This window comes from Bradysia coprophila, unplaced genomic scaffold (assembly GCF_014529535.1).
Source record: "Bradysia coprophila strain Holo2 unplaced genomic scaffold, BU_Bcop_v1 contig_151, whole genome shotgun sequence".
NCBI classification, from domain to species: domain Eukaryota; kingdom Metazoa; phylum Arthropoda; class Insecta; order Diptera; family Sciaridae; genus Bradysia; species Bradysia coprophila.
Window position 1 is genome coordinate 2,854,972 of NW_023503423.1, and position 25,012 is coordinate 2,879,983.

Genomic DNA, 25,012 nt, shown 5'->3' on the forward strand with positions numbered 1-25,012 from the left:
ATAAAAAAGCCCATTGGAAAATGCGTCCGATTTCGGTAGGCTGTTTTTCAAAAGAATCCTGAGTAAAAAGTCGTTTCTCAATTAAATAATTTGATTTTGAAAAATTTATCTTTTCTCCTATCTAGCAACGCACTTCAAGCAAAAGTGATCATAGCACTGCACTGCTCCTAGAATGAACACTGAATTGACAAGTGTCAAATTGTTCCTATGTTCATGCTAGTAGCAGTGCTGTGAATATAGTCGACATGTGCCAAATAAAGTACTTTTTACAGTTGTGTGATTCACTGTCAAGTTTCAGTAACCTATTTACAGTACCACTCATGCTTTAAGGTGCTTGAATCTAGGCATCCAAATGTTAATGCTTTTTTAAGGCTCCAATAAGAAATAGTTCAAATCACACTATGTCGGACACGAGTTCACGCAACAGCTTAGCAGTGCAGAGCTCTTTCATTCGAATATATTGAAACTAAAAAATATTTTCACCAAAAACGATTTATTCGATGGATCGACCAAATTCAGTCTCACAAGAACTGTTGACCAATTTTGACTAGGTTCCTAACAATGTCAGAATCTGTTCGCATAATTTTACCGAAATCAATATCCCCGTCCGGTGCATCATCAATCGTTTTAATCGATGCGGACGAGTGAAACTCCTTGCAACCGGTCGTCGACAGAATCGTTTCCACATTCTTCAGATTAATACCCGCACCCGGCACAACAATGATATTCTTGGAACATTGTTGCATTTTTGCAATATTTTCCATTCCCAATTCAGCTGTCCGCTGCAGTCCACTCGTTAGTATTCGATTGAAGCCGAGACGTTCGATTTTGGCTACATTTTCGGTTAACACTGTTGTATCGGTTATGTCAATGGCCCGATGGAAAGTCAATGGAAGAGCATTGGAATGTTGTTTCACCAAAGTGCAATGATCTTCGTCGATTTTTCGATCATCTGTGAGAGCACCAAAGACGAAACCATCGACCCCATTTGCATTGAGTTCTGTCATATCTTCCAAAATGCAATCCATTTCAAGCTGCGAATAAACGAAATTTCCGCAACGTGGACGTAGCATTGCAAAAACCGTTAAATTTGGATGCTGTTGAAGAGAGGTTTGGTTGTTCGTATTTTTCGGTTAATAACACAATATGCTTCGTTTGTACCGTTCGTTTGACCATCTTCAAAAACCCAACGCTAGGTGTAAGACCTCCTTCACTTAGGGCTGAACACAATTCTATACGTTGCGCTCCGCCTTCGACTGCTGCATTCACTGAAGATAGATTGTCCACACAAACTTCCAGCATTTTTTTGATCTGTGATTTGAAAGTAAGAAAATTGTTAGGCTACGAAAATTTCATGCTCAATTTTAGAGGGAAAGCTACTAGTCCAGGTCCTTGTGTCGAAAATATTGGCTCCGTACGCCTTAACATTTTTTTTTCATGTTGTTTGCCATGAAAAGTTGTGGAAAAGCCATTTATATGAAAAACTTTAGAGTCCAAAACTGCAAGCTCTTTTTGAAAAATCTCTTATGTTCTGGCACGTATGGCTCATTACAGATATTTCCTGGAAGATTTTTTTTTTGAGAAGTCGGGATGGAGTCGGTTAGGGTCCCCACAAAAGTGTCCTGGAAAATTCATCAACTTTGAAGGCATTTCCAAACCATTTTTCATAATAAATGAGGTGACATTGAAAAGCTATATTGAAGTACTTCTGATTTCAGTTTCAGCTCATTCTAGCGTTCCAGTTGTAGTGTTTCTTGCGCAGACATTTTATACCCACTTCCCCTCTTCTTCATCCATGTTTAGGGATTATGATAAGTTCTATTTTTGGGACGTTATTGACGATTTTTCTTATGCACTGACCTGCTGTTGCCTAAACCATTGATAGAATTCAGAAGGCAACCAGAAAAATCGTCTGAACGACCTGCAGTTCTGTAGCTCTAGGTTAGGGAAGACAGTGGACCATGAAGACGTCACTTATTTTTAGGAACTGACCTCTGGTGACTTCAAACTTGTTAAAAGTCCAAGTATAAGCCGCAAAAAATGGTCACAAACTTAAGAAATGTCTAGTATATTGAATAAAGAAGAAGTAGGAACATCAAGATTCGGCATTATTTTAGATGAATTACTCCATGAACAGTCACAAAGATAATTTCATTAACGTCACGAAAAAGACGAGAAGTAGTGATGAAATGTCTGAGCAAGAAACACTGGAACTGGTATCCCAAATTATAGTAACGTGACTTTTATTGGTCAAGAAAAAAAAACTTAAGATATCCACATCATACATGAGTTTCCCGTGCCATATTTCAGGTTCCTGAACATGGATCATAGCCGACCGGCTAAGAAGTAATTAAATGTAGTTTTCCAGTGACACCTCATTTATAAAAAAAATTGGCACTGATTGGAAATGGCCATTGAAAATGGCTTCAAAATTGATGAATTTTCCGGGACAAATTTTTTGGGTAGCCATGCTTTCCAGAACAAGAAATTTTTCAGCTCCATTTTCCGGAAAAAGTTTTTGTTCCACAACTTTTAATGGCAGACAACAAATAGAAAAAAGAAAAAGAGCTTAAGACGCACTGAATTACAGAAGTAATGCTCTATACGATGAACAGACTCGACGCACTGCAAGCATGAGTGATCGTAATGATAGCTGCCACTTTCTACATTTTTTTACACTGTTAAAATTTGTATGCTACACTGTCCAGTTACAGTACTCTATTTTTAGTTTACCACTGATGCTTGAAGTGCGTTGACTGACATAATTAAGTGTAAATTTTGATCTTGGTATCGTCAAATTTAAATCTCCCGCTTTCGAACTTTTATCACTCTCAAAAAAGTTATTACTTCTCGCGCTTCTCGCACGCCACACACTGATTCCTACCACACCATACACTCACAATCACCTAACTCACCACACACTCAATAGAATGTCAAATTTAATGAAACTCGAAAATACAAAAAAATTTACTAGAAAACCGTGTCACTCCCGCAAATTGTAAACGCAACAATTTTTGAATTAATCGCCTAGTGATAAAATGTTTATCGTCGCGTTAACCGGCGGAATTTCTACGGGTAAAACCAGTGTCTCAAAAGTGTTCAAGGAAAATGGAATTCCAGTCGTCGATGCCGATCAAATAGCCCGAGAAGGTAAGTCTGTTAAACGAAAGAAAAAAAATTCTAAATTTTTTTTGGACATCCTACCACCTACTGTCAATTAACATTATACGCCATTGTTACCACTGCGCAAAATATCGTTGAATTCGTACTTGCTATTGCCAGTAATGTATTCAGGGTGACCTGAATTGGTGCATCATCAGTTCACATGCATCATTGGGTGCATTTATATAGTTTGTTATTCGCACTAACGAAACGAGTGTAGCAAGTTCTGGTGTAGCTTCCACATTAACTGTTTCTCGACTTGACTGTATTTTTGATAAGAGATGATAGGTTCTTCCATACCATTAAAGTCTCGACTAGTCTAGCTCCCAAAGAATCAAAACATTTTTTGACATGTCTGACACTGTAAACTCAAGGCATCCAAAGTTTCCAGCTCCTCGTGGGAAGTCGTGAGACTCAGAGTAGCTACTGGTACATACTTTGGTGATTATAAATCTCTCTCTGAATTTTGAAAGTATCCAATTCCTTGTTCTCCCATCACTACTCTAGGTATAGATCACCTATTCCCTACAGCTCCACGTCAAATCCAAATTCATTGAGTGTTTGCCATCCCCCACATACCACCGCATTGATGCCAATGTTCTATTTCAGTTGTCGAGCCGGGCAAACCAGCATGGAAGAAAATCAAGGCTGAATTTGGTGATGCTGTGTTCCATGACGACGGTACCATAAATCGAGAAGCCTTGGGCAAACTGATATTTGACGATGTCGATAAAAGACGCTTTCTAAACTCGATAACACATCCGGAAATTCACAGACGCATCTACATCGACGTGATAAAATGTTTCGTAGCCGGACACAATTTCGTTGTAGTTGATCTACCGTTGCTGTTCGAGACCGGTGTTATGATTCAGTATTGCCACAAAATCATCACTGTCACTTGGTGAGTTACGGTCGGAGTGTCGTGTTTGATTCGAATTTAACTCTTTGCTGTTCCTTCAGTGAAGAGGATCTTCAGTTGACGCGATTGATGGATCGAAATAAACTATCCGAGGCCGATGCAAAGAAGCGCATTGCAGCCCAGATGCCGTTGGAGTTGAAATGTAGTCAATCGCATTTTGTGATCGAAAATTCGGGTAGTCTAAGCGACACGGAACAGCAAGCATTAAAGATTCTAGAAGTATTAATTGAGAGCAATCATCACTGGAAAATTCGCGGTATTATATTGGCGACGGCGGCCGTATTTTTTTCCGGCATCGCATGGCTGTTAGATTACAAATATAAAATATGGTCACAGTGATCCGTGCAGAACGGTGTGACTGGGTTTTTAACAAATTTTAGAAACATTAAATTTGATATTGTAACGGTTGTAGGACACAATTTTAAGACATTCTATTATGCCATTGAGACCATTGAGAGTAGAGATATAATTTATTCCACACGCTGAAACGAAAAAACAAAAAATTGACAAAAATATTTTAGGACTCGACGTTTGAATGCGAAATAAAGTTAATTAATTGCGACCAGCAACAAAGCCCGTTTTTTTTAACTCAAATTGTGTCATCCTCTTTTAACACAAAATGCGAAGAAACGAAAAATTTGCCGATAGATATGACACGCGTAGCATGATATGACATGAGATACCCATCAAAGATTAGGCTGACGAATTGAATTTAAAGACTCACGGATTATGTGCTGTCGTCAGGGCTTCTAATTAGTAAATTGATTTTTTGAATTTTCGCCAGAAGACTGGAATACTGACCTGACCTAAATCATTTTACCAGACTGACTTGGTCAACGATTTTCATGGTAGGGATTATTTCCAAGGTTATTTCATCAGACCTGGTTATATATCAAAATCATGTTTCGGGTTGACCTGCCCTGTTCCGAACAAGACTTGACTTAGAGCTGCGAGAGGGATTCGTTTGAAAAAAATTAGCCTTCCTATGGAGGTTTTGGCTAGTGGTAGGCGATCAAAAACCGAAAACGAGCACTTTTTTTACTGAAATTTCTCCACATACTTGAACCATTTTTTGATGTTTTCGTTACGTTTCGGATGAGGTGGAACCGCGCTACAAGTTTATCATAAACAGTCCGATTTTTTCAACTACTCATATTTCAGCGTGAAAGATTTTTAAACGAAGTGACTATTCGCACGCGCGTGCGAATAGTCTTTCCTTCGGCCGTAGGCTATTCGCACGCCGCGTGCGAATAGTCACTCTTATGTTTGTTGACTATTGGGACGCGCGTGCGAATAGCCATTGTTACAGGTGTGGACTATTGGGACGTGCGTGCGAATAGCCAAACCTACAGGTGTAGACTATTTGGACGCGATACAAATTCGTGAAACATGATTTCACGGCGCGTAAAAGATTGGATCTTGGCTTTCAGCAAAACGGTGTGTGAATAGGTATTTACACTAGTTTTATGAGAGTTTAAATGACCATTGCCATAGCTGATCCCCATAACTTACGGTGCAACGGCCTACAGCATCGGCCAATCAGAAATATGATACTTATGCATAAGATTCGATAGCTAATAGGACCTAGAGTTTTACGAATCCTCAGGCTACATGTAATGGGATAATCTAAACTTCGCGTTTGTCATGATGTCTAAATAAGTTACGAATTCAAGCTGACACAGCACTAACAAAGCCACTCTTTGAGCCAATATATTTTTTTAAATTTCGACCCTCCTGACGTCGTAAAATACCGGTTTCTTTAATTTTTTTATTTCAAAAAACAACGCTACTATTGCCTCCCCAAAGCAATGGGTGGGTCGAATTTTTACTTCCGATTTTATTTTAATTATTCATCTCAATAAATTTAATCGCGAAGGAGAGAGAATTGATTTTAACATGTTAGCCAGCATATTACAGATAGTGTCTTGTTCACAAGTGAAAGTTACCTGTGCTATTTTTGACCGACGTTTCAAATTGTCCAATGATGACAAACTGCTGACTTTGTATGGAGAAATGAGGTTTTTCTCACATTATTCGTTTTGAACAACAAATTTCGCGGACCGTGCTACAAAATATGATAAGACATTAAATTTTCGAAATATTTAATGTGAAATTTTCCGTGAAATAAAGAGAAATATTGACGACTCCGCTCTACCTTTTTTTAGTGCGCCTGGAAATTGAATATAAGTTGTATTGAAAGCAACTGTCATACATCAGTCTAAATTGAGACTATTTTGAAAGAATGCTGAAAAAGTAAACATATCAAAAATGAAGATTAAAAATGGGCAAGAACAGTTATTCCCTTTAAACAATGACACTAAAAAATTGTATTAATCATTCAGCTGATCAAAATTTTCATTTACACACTCAAAAATACAGTGTGAATACATAATAATAATTTCATTTATTTGTCATAAAGACCCTGAGCTCATCTTCACACAACGTTTTCTTGAAAAGCAAGATCCATTTAATACTGAAGAATCATGCTACAAGTTGTAGAGCCGATCCTACAGGTGGAGACTATTCGGACGCGAGGCAAATTCGTGGAATATGATTTCGCGCGGCGCGAAATCATATTCCACGAATTTGCCTCGCGTCCGAATAGTCTCCACCTGTAGGATCGGCTATTCGCACGCACGTCCCAATAGTCCACACCTGTAACAATGGCTATTCGCACGCGAGTCCCAAAAGTCAACAAACATATGAGTGACTATTCGCACGCGGCGTGCGAATAGCCTACGGCCGAAGGAAAGACTATTCGCACGAGCGTGCGAATAGCCTACAACCGTAAGAAAGACTATTCGCACGCGCGTGCGCGAAATCATATTCCACGAATTTGCCTCGCGTCCGAATAGTCTCCACCTGTAGGATCGGCTATTCGCACGCACGTCCCAATAGTCCACACCTGTAACAATGGCTATTCGCACGCGAGTCCCAAAAGTCAACAAACATATGAGTGACTATTCGCACGCGGCGTGCGAATAGCCTACGGCCGAAGGAAAGACTATTCGCACGAGCGTGTGAATAGCCTACAACCGTAAGAAAGACTATTCGCACGCGCGTGCGAATAGCATCGGCCATTTTTAAATCCAATGAGATTATTTTTGCCCCAAATTACCTTTCTAATGACACTTCACACGACCTTGTAAGTTTTGTGTACCTGGAGGAATTTCTTTGAGAGCGGTTTTGCATCTAGGGTTCGATTTGATTTGTTTAGAGACTTCACTAACTAGCAGCCTTTCACTGCCAAAAACAAGGGTAGCCTGGATCACCGGCTTAAGACGAATCAACAGAACGCTAAATTGTAGCCTAAATTTGTGCTCAAAAATAATATATTTTCGATGATAGTTTCGTATCCGCCAGGGTATGGTTCGAAAACGATGGTCCAAGTTTTACCAGTTAGACGCAGATACGAAGTTATCATCGAAAATATATCATTTTTGCGCACAAATTTAGGCTACAATTCGTCTTAAGAGGTATCGGTACTTAGCTAAAATTGTTGCCTACATTTGCGTATCTCGTATTTCATTTTTGATGAGATTTTTTCATCAGAATCCTTTTTATTTCGAAAAATACACGACCCCAATAACGACCACGAATGTGTTAGCTGTTGATAAAATTAGTTTTGGTTGTAGTCGTTTGACCGGCTCTGAGAAACGTGTCAATCTATTTTCTGTTGAAAGCTAACACATTCGTGCTTGTTAATGCGGTCGTACATTTTTGAAAATGAATTCTGACGACTTCCGTGACTAAATTGATATCTCACCTAAGGCTAGACATATGAACACAATTTCCGTTCAAAAGAATCCCTCAAATCCATTTCAGGTCAGGTTTACTGAACGTTTGTCGCAAAGGTGTCCATAGGTTCTCGATAAATGAGATCTCAAGCAGTCTTCCCACTTCCAAGCGAAAAATTACAACTTTTTCGAATTTTACTCAAGAAGAAAGCTAAACCATTTCTAAACGGTGTACTTTAAAGCTAAATTATCTGAAAATGAGACTAGGGTATTGGACTGATATGCTTGTGATCCCGGTTCAACTGTAAAAGCAAATTCTTCAGTCCGATCAAATTTCGAAATTTTTCAAATTTACTTTCAATTTTCCCGCTCTTTTTTCTGTCATAGATTTCCGAACTTCGAATATGCCTTCGGTGTATGTATATGCCTTCGTACATAAGTTCGACAGTCCGTTTCGCGTACCAATATTATTGTGATAAGGAAATTTATCTTTGTTTACATTTACTAATTGCTTCGTTTCTAGTACGCAGAATCAAGCTATCGCGAGTTTGTAACATTTCGTGCACATTGTTCAACAGGTGTGTGCGAAAATACGGCGTTTTGGATAGTTTTTCCGCGGAGAAATTCGTTTATTTTGTGTCCAGATGACAGTTGTTGTACACGAATCAATCGATGTTCAATTGATCCAAAAATGAAAAACTTTCTTTAGAAAACAAGGCTTTTGATTCAGGTTTAACACCTTAGCCGTTAGTGTGTGAGCATTCAAAACATGCTACGGCTAAGTTGATGTTGAGTTCAGTTTCTGCTATAGAAAATCGTTAAACAATTTGAAAATGCACCACCATCGCCGTAGGAAGAAACGACCTAATTATGGCAGCATCGAAGTATCTCGCGGAGAACATGGTTTCGGATTCACAATATCCGGCCAACAGCCATGCATTCTGTCATGTATCGTTCCGAACAGTCCAGCCGACTTAGCCGGGCTCCGATCTGGCGATTTTTTGATATCTGTGAACGGTTTGAACGTATCGAAATTACCACACGAATCGGTTGTACAGTTGATTGGATCGGCCGACCGTACCATACGATTAGCCATAGCCGAAACGTATTATTCCGACAGTTCTGACGATGACGATCTGGTCAACCAAGCCAACCAAGTGCATCAGCGAGTTCGTCCGAAATTTCCCCATCACAAGCTCAAGATGAATCGAAACACTCACCATCGCCTGTCGTTGGATGCGAAAAAAGTCATTAGCCAAACCGCTGAGCCGAAGGCGAGTACATCGTTTGCGGTCGATCAAAATTGTCGTCGGTCGCCCGAACCGTGCAGTAAACTCTCAAACGTATCGGTCAGTCCCAAAAACGATCTTCCATTCCATTTAGAAGCGTGCCGAACCCAACGATCGTTGGAATATCGAACTGTTGTCGGATATCTGGGTACAATTGAAATGCCAAAGCAAATTGCGACCAGCTCTAAGCTTCAAACGGTCCGCAGTTGCATTCGGAAAATGCGTCAGGAGAAACGGAATCCGACCATGGTACTGATGACAATATTGCCGCATTGCCTGACATTGAAGAACAACTTGAGTGTGATGCTGGCAAAGTATCCAAATTCTCGGATCAGTTTCGTCAGCGGCAATTCAGAAACTGACAAACGATTTTTCGGTTTGGTCACATCGGCCATGTACTCGGATGGTGTGATGTGCGAAAATGGCCAGGCCGCTGATAGTGACATCATTATATCGAACAGTTGCCACGTCTTTGTCGTCGACACAAAACTCACCGAACATTCAGCACATCTACAGAAGGCAGACGAATTTCGTATCACATGCACCAAGGATCCGATAGCGGATCTCTGCTTAGAATTTCCCAACAACGCCGAGTACGTTGTGAATCTCATACGAAGCATGTACACGTTGTACACATTGAAACCGATCCATCCCAACGAGAATGAACGACCGCCTGTCGCTCGACAGTTGAATATGAACGAATCGCCAAGACGAGTCTATGGTGCTGACGAAGCCGCCGGTTTTTTGGTAGCCAATTCACCTCAGCCGAGTAATCATAGCGAAATAACGACGACATCTAGCAATTCCGATTCGGGAATCGGCTTCCACAATGACTGCACCAACATTAGCGACCGCATATTGGTGGTGGATTTTCCTGGTCTTCAGAATCGACAGATCGCTAATATTCGGGGTAATCTTAGACAACCGTCGTTGCTGCATGCAAGACCTGTTGCCATTATAAATGATTGTTCGCTTTTGGCTTCGGGAAATGTGCGTACGCTGGGAGGAGAAAATGCTTCGGAAAGTAATTATTCGCCAATCGTGTCGCTGCGCTCGAAATCCAAATCCATGGATTTGATAAACAATTCGTCCCCGCCTAAGGGCAACAATGCTCGGCAAATTCGTGCCATGCTTGCTTCAAGTGCCGTTCCCGGATGTAGCAAATACATCAATTCACCGCCACAAATGCCACAACAGAAATACGACTGCGAGGAATTAGTCAATGACTCGCGACACCGATCTCTTCACGAATCAAATCATCCATTTCGAGAACGACCGGTCGATGTGCCACACAATTTTCAGTTTAACAGCCCGCTCAATTTAAGGAGTAGTCAACTAGCTGCTCGATCTTGTGACGACGTGATGATGGCTTTCAGTGCTGGTAGATCAAAACATAAACAAAAAACAACCGACCCACCATCGTCAATCGACGATGTAAATCTACTCGGTGCTGCACCGAAACCGCCCAGCAAATGCAAAGACGATTACGTTTTTCTGCCTCCGAGACCGGTAAGAAAGTCGAAGAAACCGTCGTCGTACAAACAAGTTAAACCGTCCAATAAGAATTCGTCAAAATCGGTTACGGTTAGTCCGAATGCGTTGCGGTTGTGTCGCCGTGCATCGGCTAGTGTTGAAAATTTGATGACGAATAAACAGTGCGTGCGTGATAAAAGCGATTATGAATCGATATGGGGCAGTATGCAAGATATCCGACGAGCGACGATGGATTCAAGATCGACTAGCACCTTTTTGGAAGGGACGTACAGTGAACCTGATTTGACGGTAAGTCGTCCCCACTGAATTATTTTGTTTAATTTCTGTTGTTCATTCTGTCAGCTCTTCCGTTTGTCTAACAAAATTAACTTAAAATCGCTGAATCTGCTACTTCAATTGTTGATGATAGTCAATCGACGAGTCTTTGATAAAAAATGTGTCGCATCCGTTGTTGAAAACAGCTGATCCGGTGCCAATCAATTGAATTTTTGTCAATGAAAAACTTAGGTCAAGTCAAAAGACTTGAAGGTTAACAATCGTTTACATTGTAGTGGTTGTGGTTGTTATGACGGTTATCTATGGTTGATACCTTTTTACGCTTTTTACGCAAATATTTGACCACCGTATATGATTCACTATAGCTACACAGCGACGCAAAAGAGACCTAATTCAAACTTGACAGAAGATCATAAGAAAATTTTGAATTAGACCTCTTTCGCGTCGCTGTTACAAATTAAAACTTTTGCTGCTTTCGAAATGAGTCGTGTCGTGTAATATCATGAGCATAACAGGCCTAAATGGAGGGTATAGGGTTACTGTTCTACCTATCCATACTAATAGTACATTACTATGCAAGGGAAGTAAAGTGATATCTCGCATCCAGATGAGAAAAAGTATCCGAGGGCGGCAGCCCGAGGTACTTTTACTCATCGTGATACGAGATATCACTTTATTTTCCGTGTGTAGTACGACGTTTTACTATGCGAGTGGTGTAAAGGTTATTGCCTATACATGTAATAGCCTTATTACATGCACCAGCATAGTAAACATATTTCCTAAAGGATTCTCTTTGCGATCAACTATTTGCTTCAGTCTTCTATAGTATTCTATAGTGAATGCTTTATCGTTGAAATGTATCGTTGAACAGCAAACATTTGCCCTATACCACACAATAATGACCTAGGTTCCTACTATATCTTTGATGTCAATTACAAAATTGTTTCTGAATTAAAGTTCTTGTTACGTCTCGTTGATTCGTCTCAATTAATTCGACCTTCGTTTCTAATTGATGCACAGTCGAATAACATTCTGATTGACTTGGGATCGACTATAATGTCATCGTATATGTGGACGCAGAGAAGCATTAAAATAACTAATTGCAGACGCGCATCAATCTCTTCCGATTCCGAAAGTTTCTCAATCGGAAAACGGTTGGGTTCTTATTCGATCTCTTCCCACTTTCTTTTTCGCTGACTGTGCCATTTTCTTGTTTTGTTTTGAGAGTAGGTTTCAAATTGAAAAAGAATTCTAAATAAGACTCAAACGCCACGAACGAGTCGTGACGCAGGTTCAGGTTTTAATGTTTTACATTCAACATAAAACCTAAGGTTTTACCGAACTATTCATCGGATGTGAATCTTCAAAAAACAGTCAAAAAACTGAGACTTTCAGTTTCAATTATCGTCTAGTGAACTATAATCCTATTACGATCCAATTACGAAAACCCAATCCTACGGGCGCTGCACGTCTTTTTTGTGCCGATTTATGATCAAATCACGTTGAATCTTTAAACTTTGAAGTCCAACTAAATTACAAGAACTTGGCTGTGTAGTGAAACTAACCTGGATAGATTAGAAGTTTGGTAGGCTATTTTAATCGAGAAGCAGAGGAACCCGAATCAAATATCCTTTGCTCCCTGCTGATCCCTGAGCTTACTACTTTTATCAGGAAAATTTCTTTTTTTTCGATAAGAAGTCGTTAAGGCATTTGCCATGGCCATTGGCAATGATGGTGGATCCTCATCTGAGAAACCTGAGATTGATATGAAGAGGACAATCCTTACGTACACCAGTAACTACCCTAAAATATCAAATCATCGGACAACTCAATACGACTAGTCAAAGGTTTATTAGAACCTCGTAGCCCACACCATCTCATTCTTTAATTAAATTTTTTTTTTTTGTAACACTAAAACTGATCGACCAGCAATTTTATTTCGAAAATAGATCAAAGAACTTGCATCACCCATCCCACTTTTGATAGGGAACGTTCGGTGGATTTTTATTTTATTTACCGACGATACGATTCATATTACTCATTCATTAATAACATGAATGAACTGTAATTAAACAGACTTTATGTGGGCACATATCATTCAATGAAGTACATTTTTTACAGACCTCTATAATCGTTCACACACAGTCTGCTCTGTCAACAGAATTCATCTTTCATTTTCCTTTTTGTATCTGAATTCTGAATAAGTGTAACTGAAATAATCGACCAGTACATTCACCATTCCATATCGCACACACAAATGTTATGTTACGATGGGGTTGTTCATCAAATACCAATTGTCTTTCTGGCGGTTTCGTGACGTTTATCCCTTGGATGAGTTTCACCATATACCCCCAGAAGGACAAGCAAGAAAAAAGACTTGGCTTTGACGTTCTGAATTTACGTTGTGCAAATATACACGTTTGGGTTCTGCATGGTCCTCAGATACTTAGCAGATTTAAGAAATTCTAAGGAAGCAATTCCAAAATAGTGGGTGTTCAACGTAACACTGGATGGAATTTTTCTAGCGATGTGGTAGCGTCCTACAGTTCACTCAAGCTTCATTATTTGGGTAATTCCAACGTGTTTGGTGGTTGCATCGATGTACACCCTGAATCACTCGTATGACGGAACCCAAATACGATTCATACGTTTAGCCTACATTTAGGCGAGATGTCAGTTAAGCGCCTAACTTTCTCTCAGAAAATATTTGCATACTTTGAGGCGTGGTTCTGAGTCACACGCTTGTTACTAAAGAGTCAATTCATCAAACAAATTTTAACTTTTTGAAACAAGCTCACTCCGATATTATTGAGTTACAGCTCGTTCGATTCGTCGTTCAATTCTAGCGAACTGTGTTCAGAATCTTGATTTCTTCTTAGAGACCCATTACGGTCTATAAAGCTGACAAGTCTTAACTAACATCAGATGCTAATCATTTACGATTATGAAAACCCTATGAAGTATGTCTGTCGCGGGAGTCGAACCCGTCACATATAGGACGTGAGTCCATCGCTGTGCTGATTGAGCTATTGTCATTTCACTTCAAAATTCTACTTTTGCGTTCCTCGCAAAACCATCTCCGCAAAATAAACGACAATTAAAAGTGAACGCAATTTGCACTGCGGTGCAATATCTGTACCCGGAAGACATAACTCGATGCTAACATTTTACCATTTTGTTTCGGTCAGACTCTGTCTCCACTTCTGTTTCCGTTTGTTTCAAACGTTTCGCCCCCATTTCTAAATACAGACGTAATTTATGAACAGCCGCTGCACTTATCATTCACCCATTCATATTATCACTCAACGAAACGCAACATACCCAAACACAATACAGTAATTTATGAGAAATTGAAATAACTAAATTAAAACGGTTTGGTTGCTTTACTTACATTTATACTGACTGTTGGTGGAGATGAATTAATTTTTGTTAGTTATTAAAAGGGCCGTGTTTTAGTGAGTTATGTGGTCGCTGGAATTGTTGTAGCAATTTTTGCTCGGGTGAAATAGATTTTAAACGAGCAAAATAAAATAGAAAATTGGAAAAAAAAACCGCGCCGTACCACACAGTCAATTTAGTTGTTAATTCGATGACTAATAAAATGCTATGTCGTTAAATACTTGTTAGGTATACAGTGAATTAAAAGGAATTAAAAAAAAAACAGAGTTACGATAACGTTTATTCCGCACGTAAAGCCAACAATATATTTGTGGAATGAATAAAAATTCTAATTTTATTTGAACAAATGTGACCGAGCTGTCACTGTCGATAATGATACCCAACATTGATATATCAGCTCGAAAGTTATTTATCAAAATGCCGAAAGTTTTGTGGTATATTTCAACGAGATAAGACGGTCGGTTGTGTAACTCTGAGTTTCTTATTTTATTTACAATTTTATTGTATTTCGTCAAAATAAAAGCGAAAATATTCTGTTCAGTGGAATGGGCCGATGAACAAAGTTGTTCGGTTGAACCAAATTCCGTTTTAACCAAATTGTGATAATAAATTATGTTAAATGTTAAAGTGCATCATCGTCCATAGATTAAATTGAATTTTTCGATAAACAAAAGAAGAAATTCTGCGACCGATGTGTGTCACAGCTAAAATTTAAAGGCCATGTCGACCAGTCGAGGAAACAGAATGATGGGATTAGTGTGCGGATTTAACTCGGAAGAGATGATTGCAGTAAGTTTTGTTGCTAAGTTTATTTGAGCGTAAGGCTGGGCTTTTAATTAAAATAACGTCACGGGGACGCAATGAGCTTTTATAAGTATAAGTTTCGTAGTTACAAAGCATCACACAGTTGACGCTGCGTTTTGTTGATTATTATTTAATTGCGTAATAAACAGAACGATAAAATGTCTGAGTGGCGTATCGGCCCTTTGAACATCTCACGACTTAACTATGTTTACTGGATTTGGTTTTTAGATGTTTGAATTTCGTAAAAGCTTTCCGATATTTCTGGATTGCAATAACTATTTCATCCGTGCGGCGTGAATAACCTTATTTTCTCAACCACTGTCTGATGACAGTTTTTTTTTCTCACCTCTTGTTTCTTCGAATGGGGCGAACAAAAGTTTTTTTTTTTAATTACTTTGCTTTTGAAAAATAGTGAAATAAATTGATTGATGAGTTTGTTTTCTGGATAAAAACAGTTGGTAAACAAATAAGCATTCCCTCTCCAACACTTTTCTCACAATTGTCTCAATGCAATCGACAGAGGAAAACATAGCTAACGCCGACCCGTACGAAACACCTATTCGTATCAAAAGCCTTTAATGTGAAACTCTTCATTTCTCTTACTTCATTTTCTTCTCTGCTGAAAAACTATTCTCCCTTTAAAATCACTTACATTATCCACTCTTTGCCTTGTTATCATATACAACTAAATTGCCGGAGGCAATATAGACAGCCCCGTACGAAGACAAATTTCATAAATTCCTATTTAAACAGCTATATACCGCTATATTTACCTATATTTTCCTATAAATAAACATTTCACAGATAAATATATGCTATTATATAGCTCTATTTGCCTGTATATAGCTCAATATAGCTGTATATATAGGTATATATAGATGTCCGTATATGGAATCCCTGAAACCCCACACGTATAACAAATTATTTCCATGTTAACAGAAACTCTCATCATTTTTCCCAAGATATTTCTATTTTACTAAAATCCAATATGGCCGCCGGCAGCCATTTTGTTAGGAGACCGGAAATAGTACCGACGCTTTACATTCGTTAATACCTTTCAAAAAAAAAAAATTCATGAAATTCGGTCAAAATTTACTCGAGATATTGTCAAAATACACCACGTTCACTGTACTTCCGAGTAGCCAGATAAGAGCTCACTCCAAGAGACCTAGCTCACGCTCCGGAGAACATAATTTCATAAAAAAAAATTTCCCTGATTGGTACGGTCAATACCTATCTAATAAAGCTAAAACAGACGAAATATGTTCAAATGTGGCCGACCTACAAGCAAAAACTGCTTGCCGCCCTGTGCCTGTTCCACACCAAGGGGTCTAACTCACGAGTCGGTCATCTGATTTCCATAAACTTTTTTTTTGTCGATCGGTATTGTAAATACCTTTTATTTGACGTATCACTTACAAGTTTAACGTTTAAATGTCCGGAGATATCTTCGAAAAACCGTAAAGCACTTATTGGGCCACAGCTCGGGAGGGGTCGATCCAAAATCACTCATCTTCGAACTTAGCCTGTCTTTTGACATTACCAAACGGGAAAAAAAAGAATTTTCAAAATCGGATGCGTTTTACTCAAGTTATCGTGCAGACAGACAGACGGACAGACGGACATTTTTTTTTCGCGGATTTGGCATCTCTAGACAACCACAATAGGTTTCCCCTTACTCAGGGAGTCCAATTCGACGTGTTACAAACGTATGCGTAAACCTATAAGACCCCAGTACTTCGTACGGGTCTAATTAATGATTCTTCGCCCTTGACATTGTCGGCAATAAAATTAGGTGAGACTTCGAGATGGAACCTTTAAGTTTTAATTTTAGATAATTTCAAGCTGGCATCACTATGGTCAATTTTTAATAAATTCGGCACAGTGATACCAGCCACGATCTCTTTCAAATGATCACGCGACTAGTCATTTGAAAGGGACCTGGCTGGCGTCAGTTAGGTCAATTTACACTAGTTGGTTTGTCAGTTAAAATAGTTGTGACATTAAGTCATCGCTAAGTACTTAGCTTTAGTATGTGCATATTTTTGACACCCTACATCTAGGGCAAAGTATTCGCTGCTGCAGTGAAAGTAAAGATATTAAAAGACTTTTTAGATTTAAAATGTAATGCGCCTGCACCAAATTTATGATGACTTGAACCTCAAAGCCATTAGGGTGTGAGTTTTTTGGTTCAAGAAGTGTTAGCCTACGCAACATGCTCTTGACTAACGCTTTAACTAAATTTGTTGGTGCCAATTTTCTAAAAACTTCTGCCATTTACCTGTTATAGACAGCAAGCATATGGGATTCCAGGGATTCCAGCAATGAACTGCCAGAAATCTAGTATATTTTCTGCTGGCCGTTCAAAAATTCATCCGAAAAGGAATTCTACGCAGTTCATTGCTGATGACCAGTATTATTATCGGGTCTATTATTTCCATCGATCAATCAAAGTATTTTTAATTGGTTCATTTCAAATCTTGTACTTCAATTTTTTTCCATGCATTTTACTATCTAAGAGACCATATTGCCCGGAGCTTCTCATTATTTTTGTTGTCGTTATCAATAACAGATGAATAGCCATATGTGACATAGGTTAAACCGTCATTTTGACGATCACTAACCGTAGCTTCACACAACGACGTACGTATCGAGTTTCTTTTGTTCTATATCGAATATGACATTTAGAACAAAAGAAGTTCGATACGCTGTGTGCAAAGCCAGTACTGAGACGAAAAAAAAGCTACGTAATTTCGTGTCAACTTTCTATTGTCGAAGTCTGGCCGTTTATCCGTATAATTTAATTAAATCGTACGTGAAGACACCTGTCATCAATTATTTTCTGTAATTTATTTGCATTGATAACGACAGTTTGAAGCACACAATAACTGAATTCATTTACTGTCCTTGACGACTACACCATTCTACACTTTATCGTATTTCTTATCAAAAAAAACTGTTCAATTGATTCATTCAAAGTCTCTTCGTTTTCGGAAAACATACTTGACGTCAAAAATGTGTTTGCATTGGAAATCGAATTCGAATTGATGGTTAACAGTATATGTTGACAAATGCGGGACATCATTTGAAGGAAAATACGTATACACTGTCGAGTGCGTAGTTCTATTTCAGCGAATATTGGATTGTCATTCGTAGAATTGTTATCGACTTTTTAACAATGAAATTTGTACTCTGCCCGGTCTAACGTTTTTCTCGCAACAGTACATTCTTCTTGCAGCTTTAACGATTTAATCACTTTTGGTCTGTCTGATTAGCCCATTGTGTTGACGTTTTTCAAAAGAACTCTAAGAATTCGAATCTATTTTTTAATACAATGAGTAAATCAGATATTTCCCTTCTGAAAATTCAAACCGGAATATTTTTAATTGGCTGACTCTCGACTAGGTTGTACTTTTCTTGATCTTAAGAGTGATATCGCCAAATCTTCAGGTGATTTTTTTAACTTTGGAAACAAGCGGTCTCCGATTTTAATGAGTGATAGCTCGTTGGATTCGTCTTTCAATTCTAGGAAACACGTGTCTTTCACTTTTTCTTAAAAAAAATTGTTTTCTTTGAAAAGCGCTCAAAAGTGAAGACATGTCAGAGGGTACCGAAAACAGTTTTTCGGCAATAACTCAAGAAAAAATTATTTTAAATTGTTGTAATGTTGTACGATTGTCGGCCTTGAAAAGACCTACAGGTGGAGTATACGCACCGCTTGGTGCTAGTTGATCCACTAGAGTTATGACTAGAAATATAGTGAATGTTCGGAGAGTCCGCCTTTTCTGCAGCTTCGATGTACCACGGAGCTGAGTATGGGGTGTTGTAGCTGGCCTCACCCACTATCGTTGCACATATAAATGAATCCAGTACTTTTGGGCTGCAAGAGCCTACAGAAGTCTTGAAAAATAGTTGGTGCCAAAATGTAGATTTTTTCCTTCTGTCTGAGGGCCCAACTGCCAGAACAGCGTCTGGAACGGTTCTACGTGAGTAATTTTGTATCGTCTACTATTCCCTTACCGTATACGCTGCACTTTGACTCGAATATAGGTCGTTACAACATATCCAGTGTTAGTAATTCTTGTGAAATTTTTTTAAATTTTTCTCGGAGGATTTTAGTCAAATAAAGTGTTAGCGTATAGCAAATGACCTCAGGACTACGGAACAGTAATTAGTTTTTCAATTGGACCAATATTTGCTACGTGACAGGAGTTTGGCAAACCGTTTGCTCCCACTTGATCATATCGTTTTTCCAAACTCCTGTCATGTAGCAAATATTGGTCCAATTGAAAAACTAATTACTGTTCCGTAGTCCTGAGGTCATTTGCTATACGCTAACACTTTATTTGACTAAAATCCTCGGAGAAAACTTTAATGATTTTTCTCTTGATATTACTAATAGTGGATCTGATATATTCGCGACATAGCGAAGCGTTTTTCTATTGAAAAGGTGAAAGAATAGTAGACAATAAAAAATGATTGCCGTAGTACCGTTCCAGATGCTCTTCTGGCAGTTGGGCCCCCGGAAAGAAGAAAAAAATCTGCATTTTGGCACCAACTTTTTTTTCAAGACTTCTGTACGCTTGCAGCCCAAAAGTACTGGGTTCATTTATATGTGCAACGATAGTGGGTGAGGCCAGCTACAACACCTCATACTCAGTTCCGTGGTACATCGAAGCTGCAGAGAAGGCGGACTCTCCGAACATTCACTATATTTCTAGTCATAACTCTAGTGGATCAACTAGCTCCAAGCGGTGCGTATACTCTGCCTGTAGGTCTTTTCAAGGCCGACAATCGTACAACATTACAATAATTTAAAATAATTGTTTCTTGAGTTATTGCCGAAAAACTGTTTTCGGTACCCTCTGGCATGTCTTCACTTTTGAGCGCTTTTCACAGAAAACAAATTTTTTTAAGAAAAAGTGAAAGACACGTGTTTCCTAGAATTGAAAGACGAATCCAACGAGCTATCACTCATTAAAATCGGAGACCGCTTGTTTCCCAATCACCTGAAGATTTGGCGATATCACTCTTAATTTGGTAATGATAACGCTGCTGTCATATCCCAGCTGGTTTCAGCTCTTTGGCTCCTATTCTAATTTTGTTACTTATCTTTGCTTTAGGCAATAATGTACTGATCAGTACTAGCCAGGGCCTATTATTTATGAAATTGAACAAAATTTGAAAGATTAAACGAAATGTTGAAAAATTTGTGAAATTAAACGAAATTTCTAAATTCATCGAAAACCGTACTTTTCATGTTCCTAGCACTACTATCGACGCTCTCAGCGTATTATAAATCCATATTAAATAAAAATGAAAAGTCTCGTTTTCATGTGTTTATTGACCTCGGCTACGCCTTTTATCAACCAAATTGTCACAAAAACTCTACTTATCCCTACAGTCATGTAAAATACTATGCGTCTACTTGACGGTTTTACGGATGAGTTTGTGTAGTTTCGCTCACAGTTCGACGTTTTCTGTTTGCTGTCACTAATCACTTGTACCGTATACAGAACGAATTCTGTTCTGTTAATCTTTTGGAGATGCCAGTAGAGATGAAAATCGTATCCCAGCATAATCATTCTAAATCTGTTTGGTTGAAAGTGTCGCCTTCGTCTAGGGTTTGATACAAAATCTTGTACTTCATTTGTTTTAACATAAAATTTACCGCATGAACCGAGGTGATCTCTTATTTTTGTCGTTGATTTCTATAAAAATCAACTCTCTTGCACATCAGCATAACATGATAGTCAGGGAAAACCATTACAATGATCATTAATTTCAGAAAGACTTGTTTTGTTACTTAAATACGCGAGATTCATTTAAGCCAGGAACGCTAGTCGTTACATCGACGATTAGTTCATTGTTTTGAACTGTTGTGATTATTCTATTTGATTTATTTACTGCTGGTGCAGCGGATCGACTGACCGGTCATTGTCTGTGACTTTTGTCTATTCGCATGTTGCATGTCTTCTTAAAATCCTTGAATGTCTTCAGTGAAAGTTGAACGAATTAAAAAGATAATTTTGAACAAGAACTAGAAAGTCAAGAGCCAGTCCTTGACGTAGATCATTTTATTGAAGAAAATTTCAAGAAATTCGAGATCAATTTGAAGGTCAACACATTACAACCGACAGTACTGAAGCCGTTTCTATTCCGTTAATGTTTTCATCGGAAAAAATACCAGTTTCTTGATGTATCGAATTCTACGTAATTACCGTGACTAGAATACGATCACGCTATTCAATGCAAATGTGAAAAGAAAGACAAATCCAATTTTGTGGAATGCATAGTTAAACGTCCTCACAGCTTCCATGATCCGATTTGATCAGAAAAACGAAACTTTGACCAAGCACAAGAGCAAAAAATTAGGTCAGTCCGATAAAAAATCCAATTCAAGAAGGTCCAACATACTCATAGATTATACCGCTAGGGGCTACACACTCTCACAATGTTCTGTGTGATTCATAAAATCGATTTATTCGGCCAGCGAGTCTAATTTTGTGAATCAAAGAAACCAGAAACCATGTAACAGTGCGTATCCCCTCTGATGAAACTGAATTGACTTACGTATTTACCCACAAATGATGAATACAATTTATCTGATAATGGCAGGAAAGGTAAACTGGTTCTTGGGCATAAAAACAGCAGCTTTTTTTTCGTTATATTAGGAATTTTGATATGAAAGAGAAGAATCATTTACGGTCAGGTCGATGTCGTTTTCGAATTTTAGTTTATTTTGTTGCGTGAATTCAGAGCGTGTGTACCATAGTGATTCCGAAATAAATGTGAAAAATTTGTTCCATTCTTCGTTGAAATGGAATAAAATTGGTGGTCGAAAACGGTATAAACTACGAGATTATCAAAGGTTCAAGGGAGACAATCATTGTGGTCGATTATCACCACAAAACACTACTTGCGGAACATACTATTAAGGTGTTCATTGCTGTCTCTATTGTACGAAAATGGCCACAAGTACAAAACCATCCGAATTACCTCTTTCACGAAAGTTAAAGATTTTAACGACCGCAGCGATTTTCTTAGGAAATGTTGCATTCGTAAGTGTTGTGATACGTTAAAGTCACTCAGTAAGATCTCACTCACTTCTCCATCCAGGGATGCAGCACCACTTCATTGTGTTCCATTCTGGAGAACATGAGATTGAAGTATGACACAACGATCGAAGATATTTCTGTTGTTCTCACCGTCACGACAGTCCTGTACTGCCTTGGAGCCATTGCATGTAATTATGAAAATTCAAGTGTTCCACACTCAGAACTAAATGCTGTGTTACCCACAGGCGGACTCGTTTCAAAGCACATCAATCGACAGCTGATTGCCATTGGAAGTTTAATGGCATTGGCATTCGGTCATTATATGGCACCGCATTGTCCCACGAAACTGGTATTTTTCGTCGTTGGCGGTGTGGTCGGAACGTCGTTAGGATTTTATGATTCGACACAGCTTGTGTGGATCATAGAAATATGGCAGGAAGCGTCTGGCCCATTCATACAGACTCAGCATTTTTGCTATGCTGTGGGCACGATTATTTCACCATTGGTTGTAGCACCATTCCTGAAAACCGACAATAATGAATCGAACGCAACCGCAGTGTCCAACACACCGAGTGAGGAACAAAGCGAGTCCAGACTCTACATACCATTTTCGATTCTTGGCGCTTTCATTTCCTTGGCTTTTGCTTTTCAAATATTTCTGTTCGTGTTCTACCGGTACCGAACGCCTCCAATGTATGCCGATGAAAATTTTAAGCCAATCGACGATGCTAACAACATTATGATGGAAATGGAACATAACAGACGGGAAATTGATCTTACCAATCACCGAGAAAGCAACGCAACATTTGGTGGAATGAATGTGAGAAGAGCGAAATTGATTGCAGTGACCACGATCTTCATTGGCTTATATCTGGCGATGGAGGTATCGACGATGCAATTTATACAAATTTTCGGTCAATACAGTGACCTGAAGATGACTCAATCGGCTTCTGCGTATGTTCTGACCGCACTGACTGTCATGTTCGCGATCGGAAGAGGAATCGGAATTGTAATCATCTTCAAAATCCGACCAGAATTGATAATTTGCTTGAATCTGTTCCTCATTGCTGTGGCAAATTTAATACTTTTGGTGTGGGCCAATGGAAGTCTGTCCATGTTTTGGACGGCAAGCATTCTACTTGGCATTGGTCAGTCTACAACGTATCCCAGTTTTTGTGCGTTTATGGAGAAATATCTGGTGTTCACCAGTGGGATTGCATCGCTGGTTGTGGTTGTCGCTACGATCGGTGGGGCTGTGTATCCGTTGATCATTGGCAGCATCATCGAGAAAAATGTTATCGTCTTAACCTACACGAATTATTTCAGTGTGATCGTGTGTGTGATTGTAATGGCAGTGGGCTATAAATGGACACGAAATAGTAAAAATCGGGCGCGATGATCTGAGTTCGTTCGAGAACATTCAATTGGAATGAATAAAGTTACTTGTTCTGATGAGCACCATGAATTGTTCAATTAAACCTGAAAAGTGCTGAAATAGTGTTCACCGTCCCAGAAGTTAAAGTAGATTGTTATCGTCCTTGGAAATTACCTGTCAGGCTTGGAGACCTTTTGCAGATCTTGTACAATTTTATGTAAATGTTTCTAGGTTTCGTTCAGCATAATTAGCACTAAATCCCAAAATACTGCCTGAAGAACCACTTGTAACCAGTCGGTATACAAATTCCCGGCATTCAATTTTCATTTCTTGTTTTCTGCATAGTTGCGTGACAAAGAAATTCATCCGCAACAGGTGCATGTGTTCATTGGTTAAAGGTTGCAGAAAACGACCCGTGCTTCAGTAGTACACTTGCTATAATACCTGCAGTCATTTAAATGGAAGACAAAACAACAAAATGTATGCAGCGACAGTTGTTTCTGAAATGTCGTTAAATTTGTCAGCTTGCACAAATATCAGCGTAAGTTGTTTGAGGGGCTCATCGCTATTTATAGTCCAAGGTGCTTGAGTCCTTGTGTCAAAAAAAAGGCTTCGTGCGCCCAAAGTTTCTTTTTTAATTTTTCTTTGTTTCATGGAGGAGTCGGAATGGAGTCGATATTAGAGTAAACGTTGCCTAAAAACTTCTTTGACTCTAAAGCCATTTTCTCTGCTCATTTCCAATCGTCCCAGAAAAAACCAGAATTTTGTTTTATTGGCCTCGAAGTGGTTTCTGACTGTGGTTTTCGAGGGTCGGGAACGCGTTTTCGGCTGTAGCTTAGCTGTATTGAAACCTACAGAGGCGTGTGACCCATCAAATGAAAGGTATTCGTAACACGATTCGAACAAAAAATTAATTTAAAAAATCGGGGCAGATTCGTTTGAGCTAGAGTGATTAGAGTGACCAAATTTTGAGCTACTGGAGCGTAGGATGAAAGGACTAATAATTTTGCGATTATGAGAGATAGAGAGTTACTTTCTTCGGCAAAGTCTCAGAGTTTTACGAGTAGAACAGAGGGGCATATGTGAAAAATGTCGAAAATTGGAAATGGGTGGGTCAATTATGTTTTTAGAGGTATTTCTTGAATGGCGGCAGATAGAGAGTTACTTTCTTCGGCAAAGTCTCAGAGTTTTACGAGTAGAACAGAGAGGCATATGTCAAAAATTGGAAATGGGTGGGTCAATTAGGGTTTTAGAGCTATTTCTTGAGTTGTTGCAGTTAGAGAGTTTCTTCAAATTTTCGATTTTCGTCAAATTTTCAATTTTCGTCAAATTTTCGGTTTTCGTAAAATTTTCGAATTTCGTCAAATTTTCGATTTTCGTCAATTTTCGATTTTCGTCAAATTTTCGAATTTCGTTAAATTTTCAAATTTCGTCAAATTATCGATTTTCGTCAAATTTTCGATTTTCGTCAAATTTTCGGTTTTCGTAAAATTTTCGAA

General features: G+C 38.8%; 4 protein-coding genes across 8 annotated transcripts in view; 3 read left to right on the plus strand and 1 right to left on the minus strand.

Annotated features, from left to right (window-relative positions):
• Positions 1-481: 481 nt before the first annotated feature.
• On the minus strand, positions 482-14,606 carry LOC119074438 (copper homeostasis protein cutC homolog). Of its 5 annotated transcripts, none has more exons than XM_037180569.1 (3): positions 14,269-14,606; positions 1,162-1,311; positions 482-1,097 (listed from the first exon to the last, which is right to left on the minus strand). In XM_037180569.1, the coding sequence occupies exons 2-3, from the start codon at positions 1,300-1,302 to the stop codon at positions 522-524; spliced, it is 717 nt and encodes a 238-aa protein (XP_037036464.1). In that variant the 5' UTR covers positions 1,303-1,311; positions 14,269-14,606; the 3' UTR covers positions 482-521. The 5 variants fall into 5 exon arrangements, with proteins under 5 accessions (XP_037036464.1, XP_037036462.1, XP_037036463.1 ...); XM_037180567.1 differs by lacking the exon at positions 14,269-14,606 and adding an exon at positions 2,916-3,366; XM_037180568.1 differs by lacking the exon at positions 14,269-14,606 and adding an exon at positions 2,885-3,013.
• On the plus strand, positions 2,909-4,654 carry LOC119074440 (dephospho-CoA kinase). Its single transcript, XM_037180572.1, has 3 exons — positions 2,909-3,150; positions 3,772-4,063; positions 4,123-4,654. The coding sequence occupies exons 1-3, from the start codon at positions 3,039-3,041 to the stop codon at positions 4,418-4,420; spliced, it is 702 nt and encodes a 233-aa protein (XP_037036467.1). The 5' UTR covers positions 2,909-3,038; the 3' UTR covers positions 4,421-4,654.
• The window catches only part of LOC119074435 (regulator of G-protein signaling loco), a 48,960-nt gene continuing 32,211 nt past the window's right edge, over positions 8,264-25,012 (plus strand). The window contains exon 1 of the mRNA XM_037180563.1: positions 8,264-10,889. Within this exon, the coding sequence (XP_037036458.1) occupies positions 8,652-10,889 (2,238 nt within the window). The 5' untranslated portion in view covers positions 8,264-8,651. The remainder of the gene's footprint in view (positions 10,890-25,012) is intronic.
• Positions 21,670-23,596, plus strand: LOC119074436 (sodium-dependent glucose transporter 1-like). Its single transcript, XM_037180565.1, has 3 exons — positions 21,670-22,141; positions 22,200-22,326; positions 22,384-23,596. Exons 1-3 carry the CDS (start codon positions 22,049-22,051, stop codon positions 23,535-23,537), a joined length of 1,374 nt encoding a protein of 457 aa, XP_037036460.1. The 5' UTR covers positions 21,670-22,048; the 3' UTR covers positions 23,538-23,596.

What these genes read in the sequence shown, in the direction of transcription:
- LOC119074438 (XM_037180566.1), bottom strand. An exon ending in TGAAGATGGTCAAACGAACG is followed by an intron (nt 1,098 to 1,161) that starts GTACAAACGAAG and finishes TCTCTTCAACAG; the next exon opens with CATCCAAATTTAACGGTTTT.
- LOC119074440 (XM_037180572.1), top strand. Translation starts at nt 3,039, where the DNA reads ATGTTTATCGTCGCGTTAACCGGCGGAATTTCTACGGGTAAAACCAGT. An exon ending in CGATCAAATAGCCCGAGAAG is followed by an intron (nt 3,151 to 3,771) that starts GTAAGTCTGTTA and finishes GTTCTATTTCAG; the next exon opens with TTGTCGAGCCGGGCAAACCA. An exon ending in AAAATCATCACTGTCACTTG is followed by an intron (nt 4,064 to 4,122) that starts GTGAGTTACGGT and finishes CTGTTCCTTCAG; the next exon opens with TGAAGAGGATCTTCAGTTGA.
- LOC119074436 (XM_037180565.1), top strand. Translation starts at nt 22,049, where the DNA reads ATGGCCACAAGTACAAAACCATCCGAATTACCTCTTTCACGAAAGTTA. An exon ending in TCTTAGGAAATGTTGCATTC is followed by an intron (nt 22,142 to 22,199) that starts GTAAGTGTTGTG and finishes TTCTCCATCCAG; the next exon opens with GGATGCAGCACCACTTCATT. An exon ending in CTGCCTTGGAGCCATTGCAT is followed by an intron (nt 22,327 to 22,383) that starts GTAATTATGAAA and finishes TGTTACCCACAG; the next exon opens with GCGGACTCGTTTCAAAGCAC.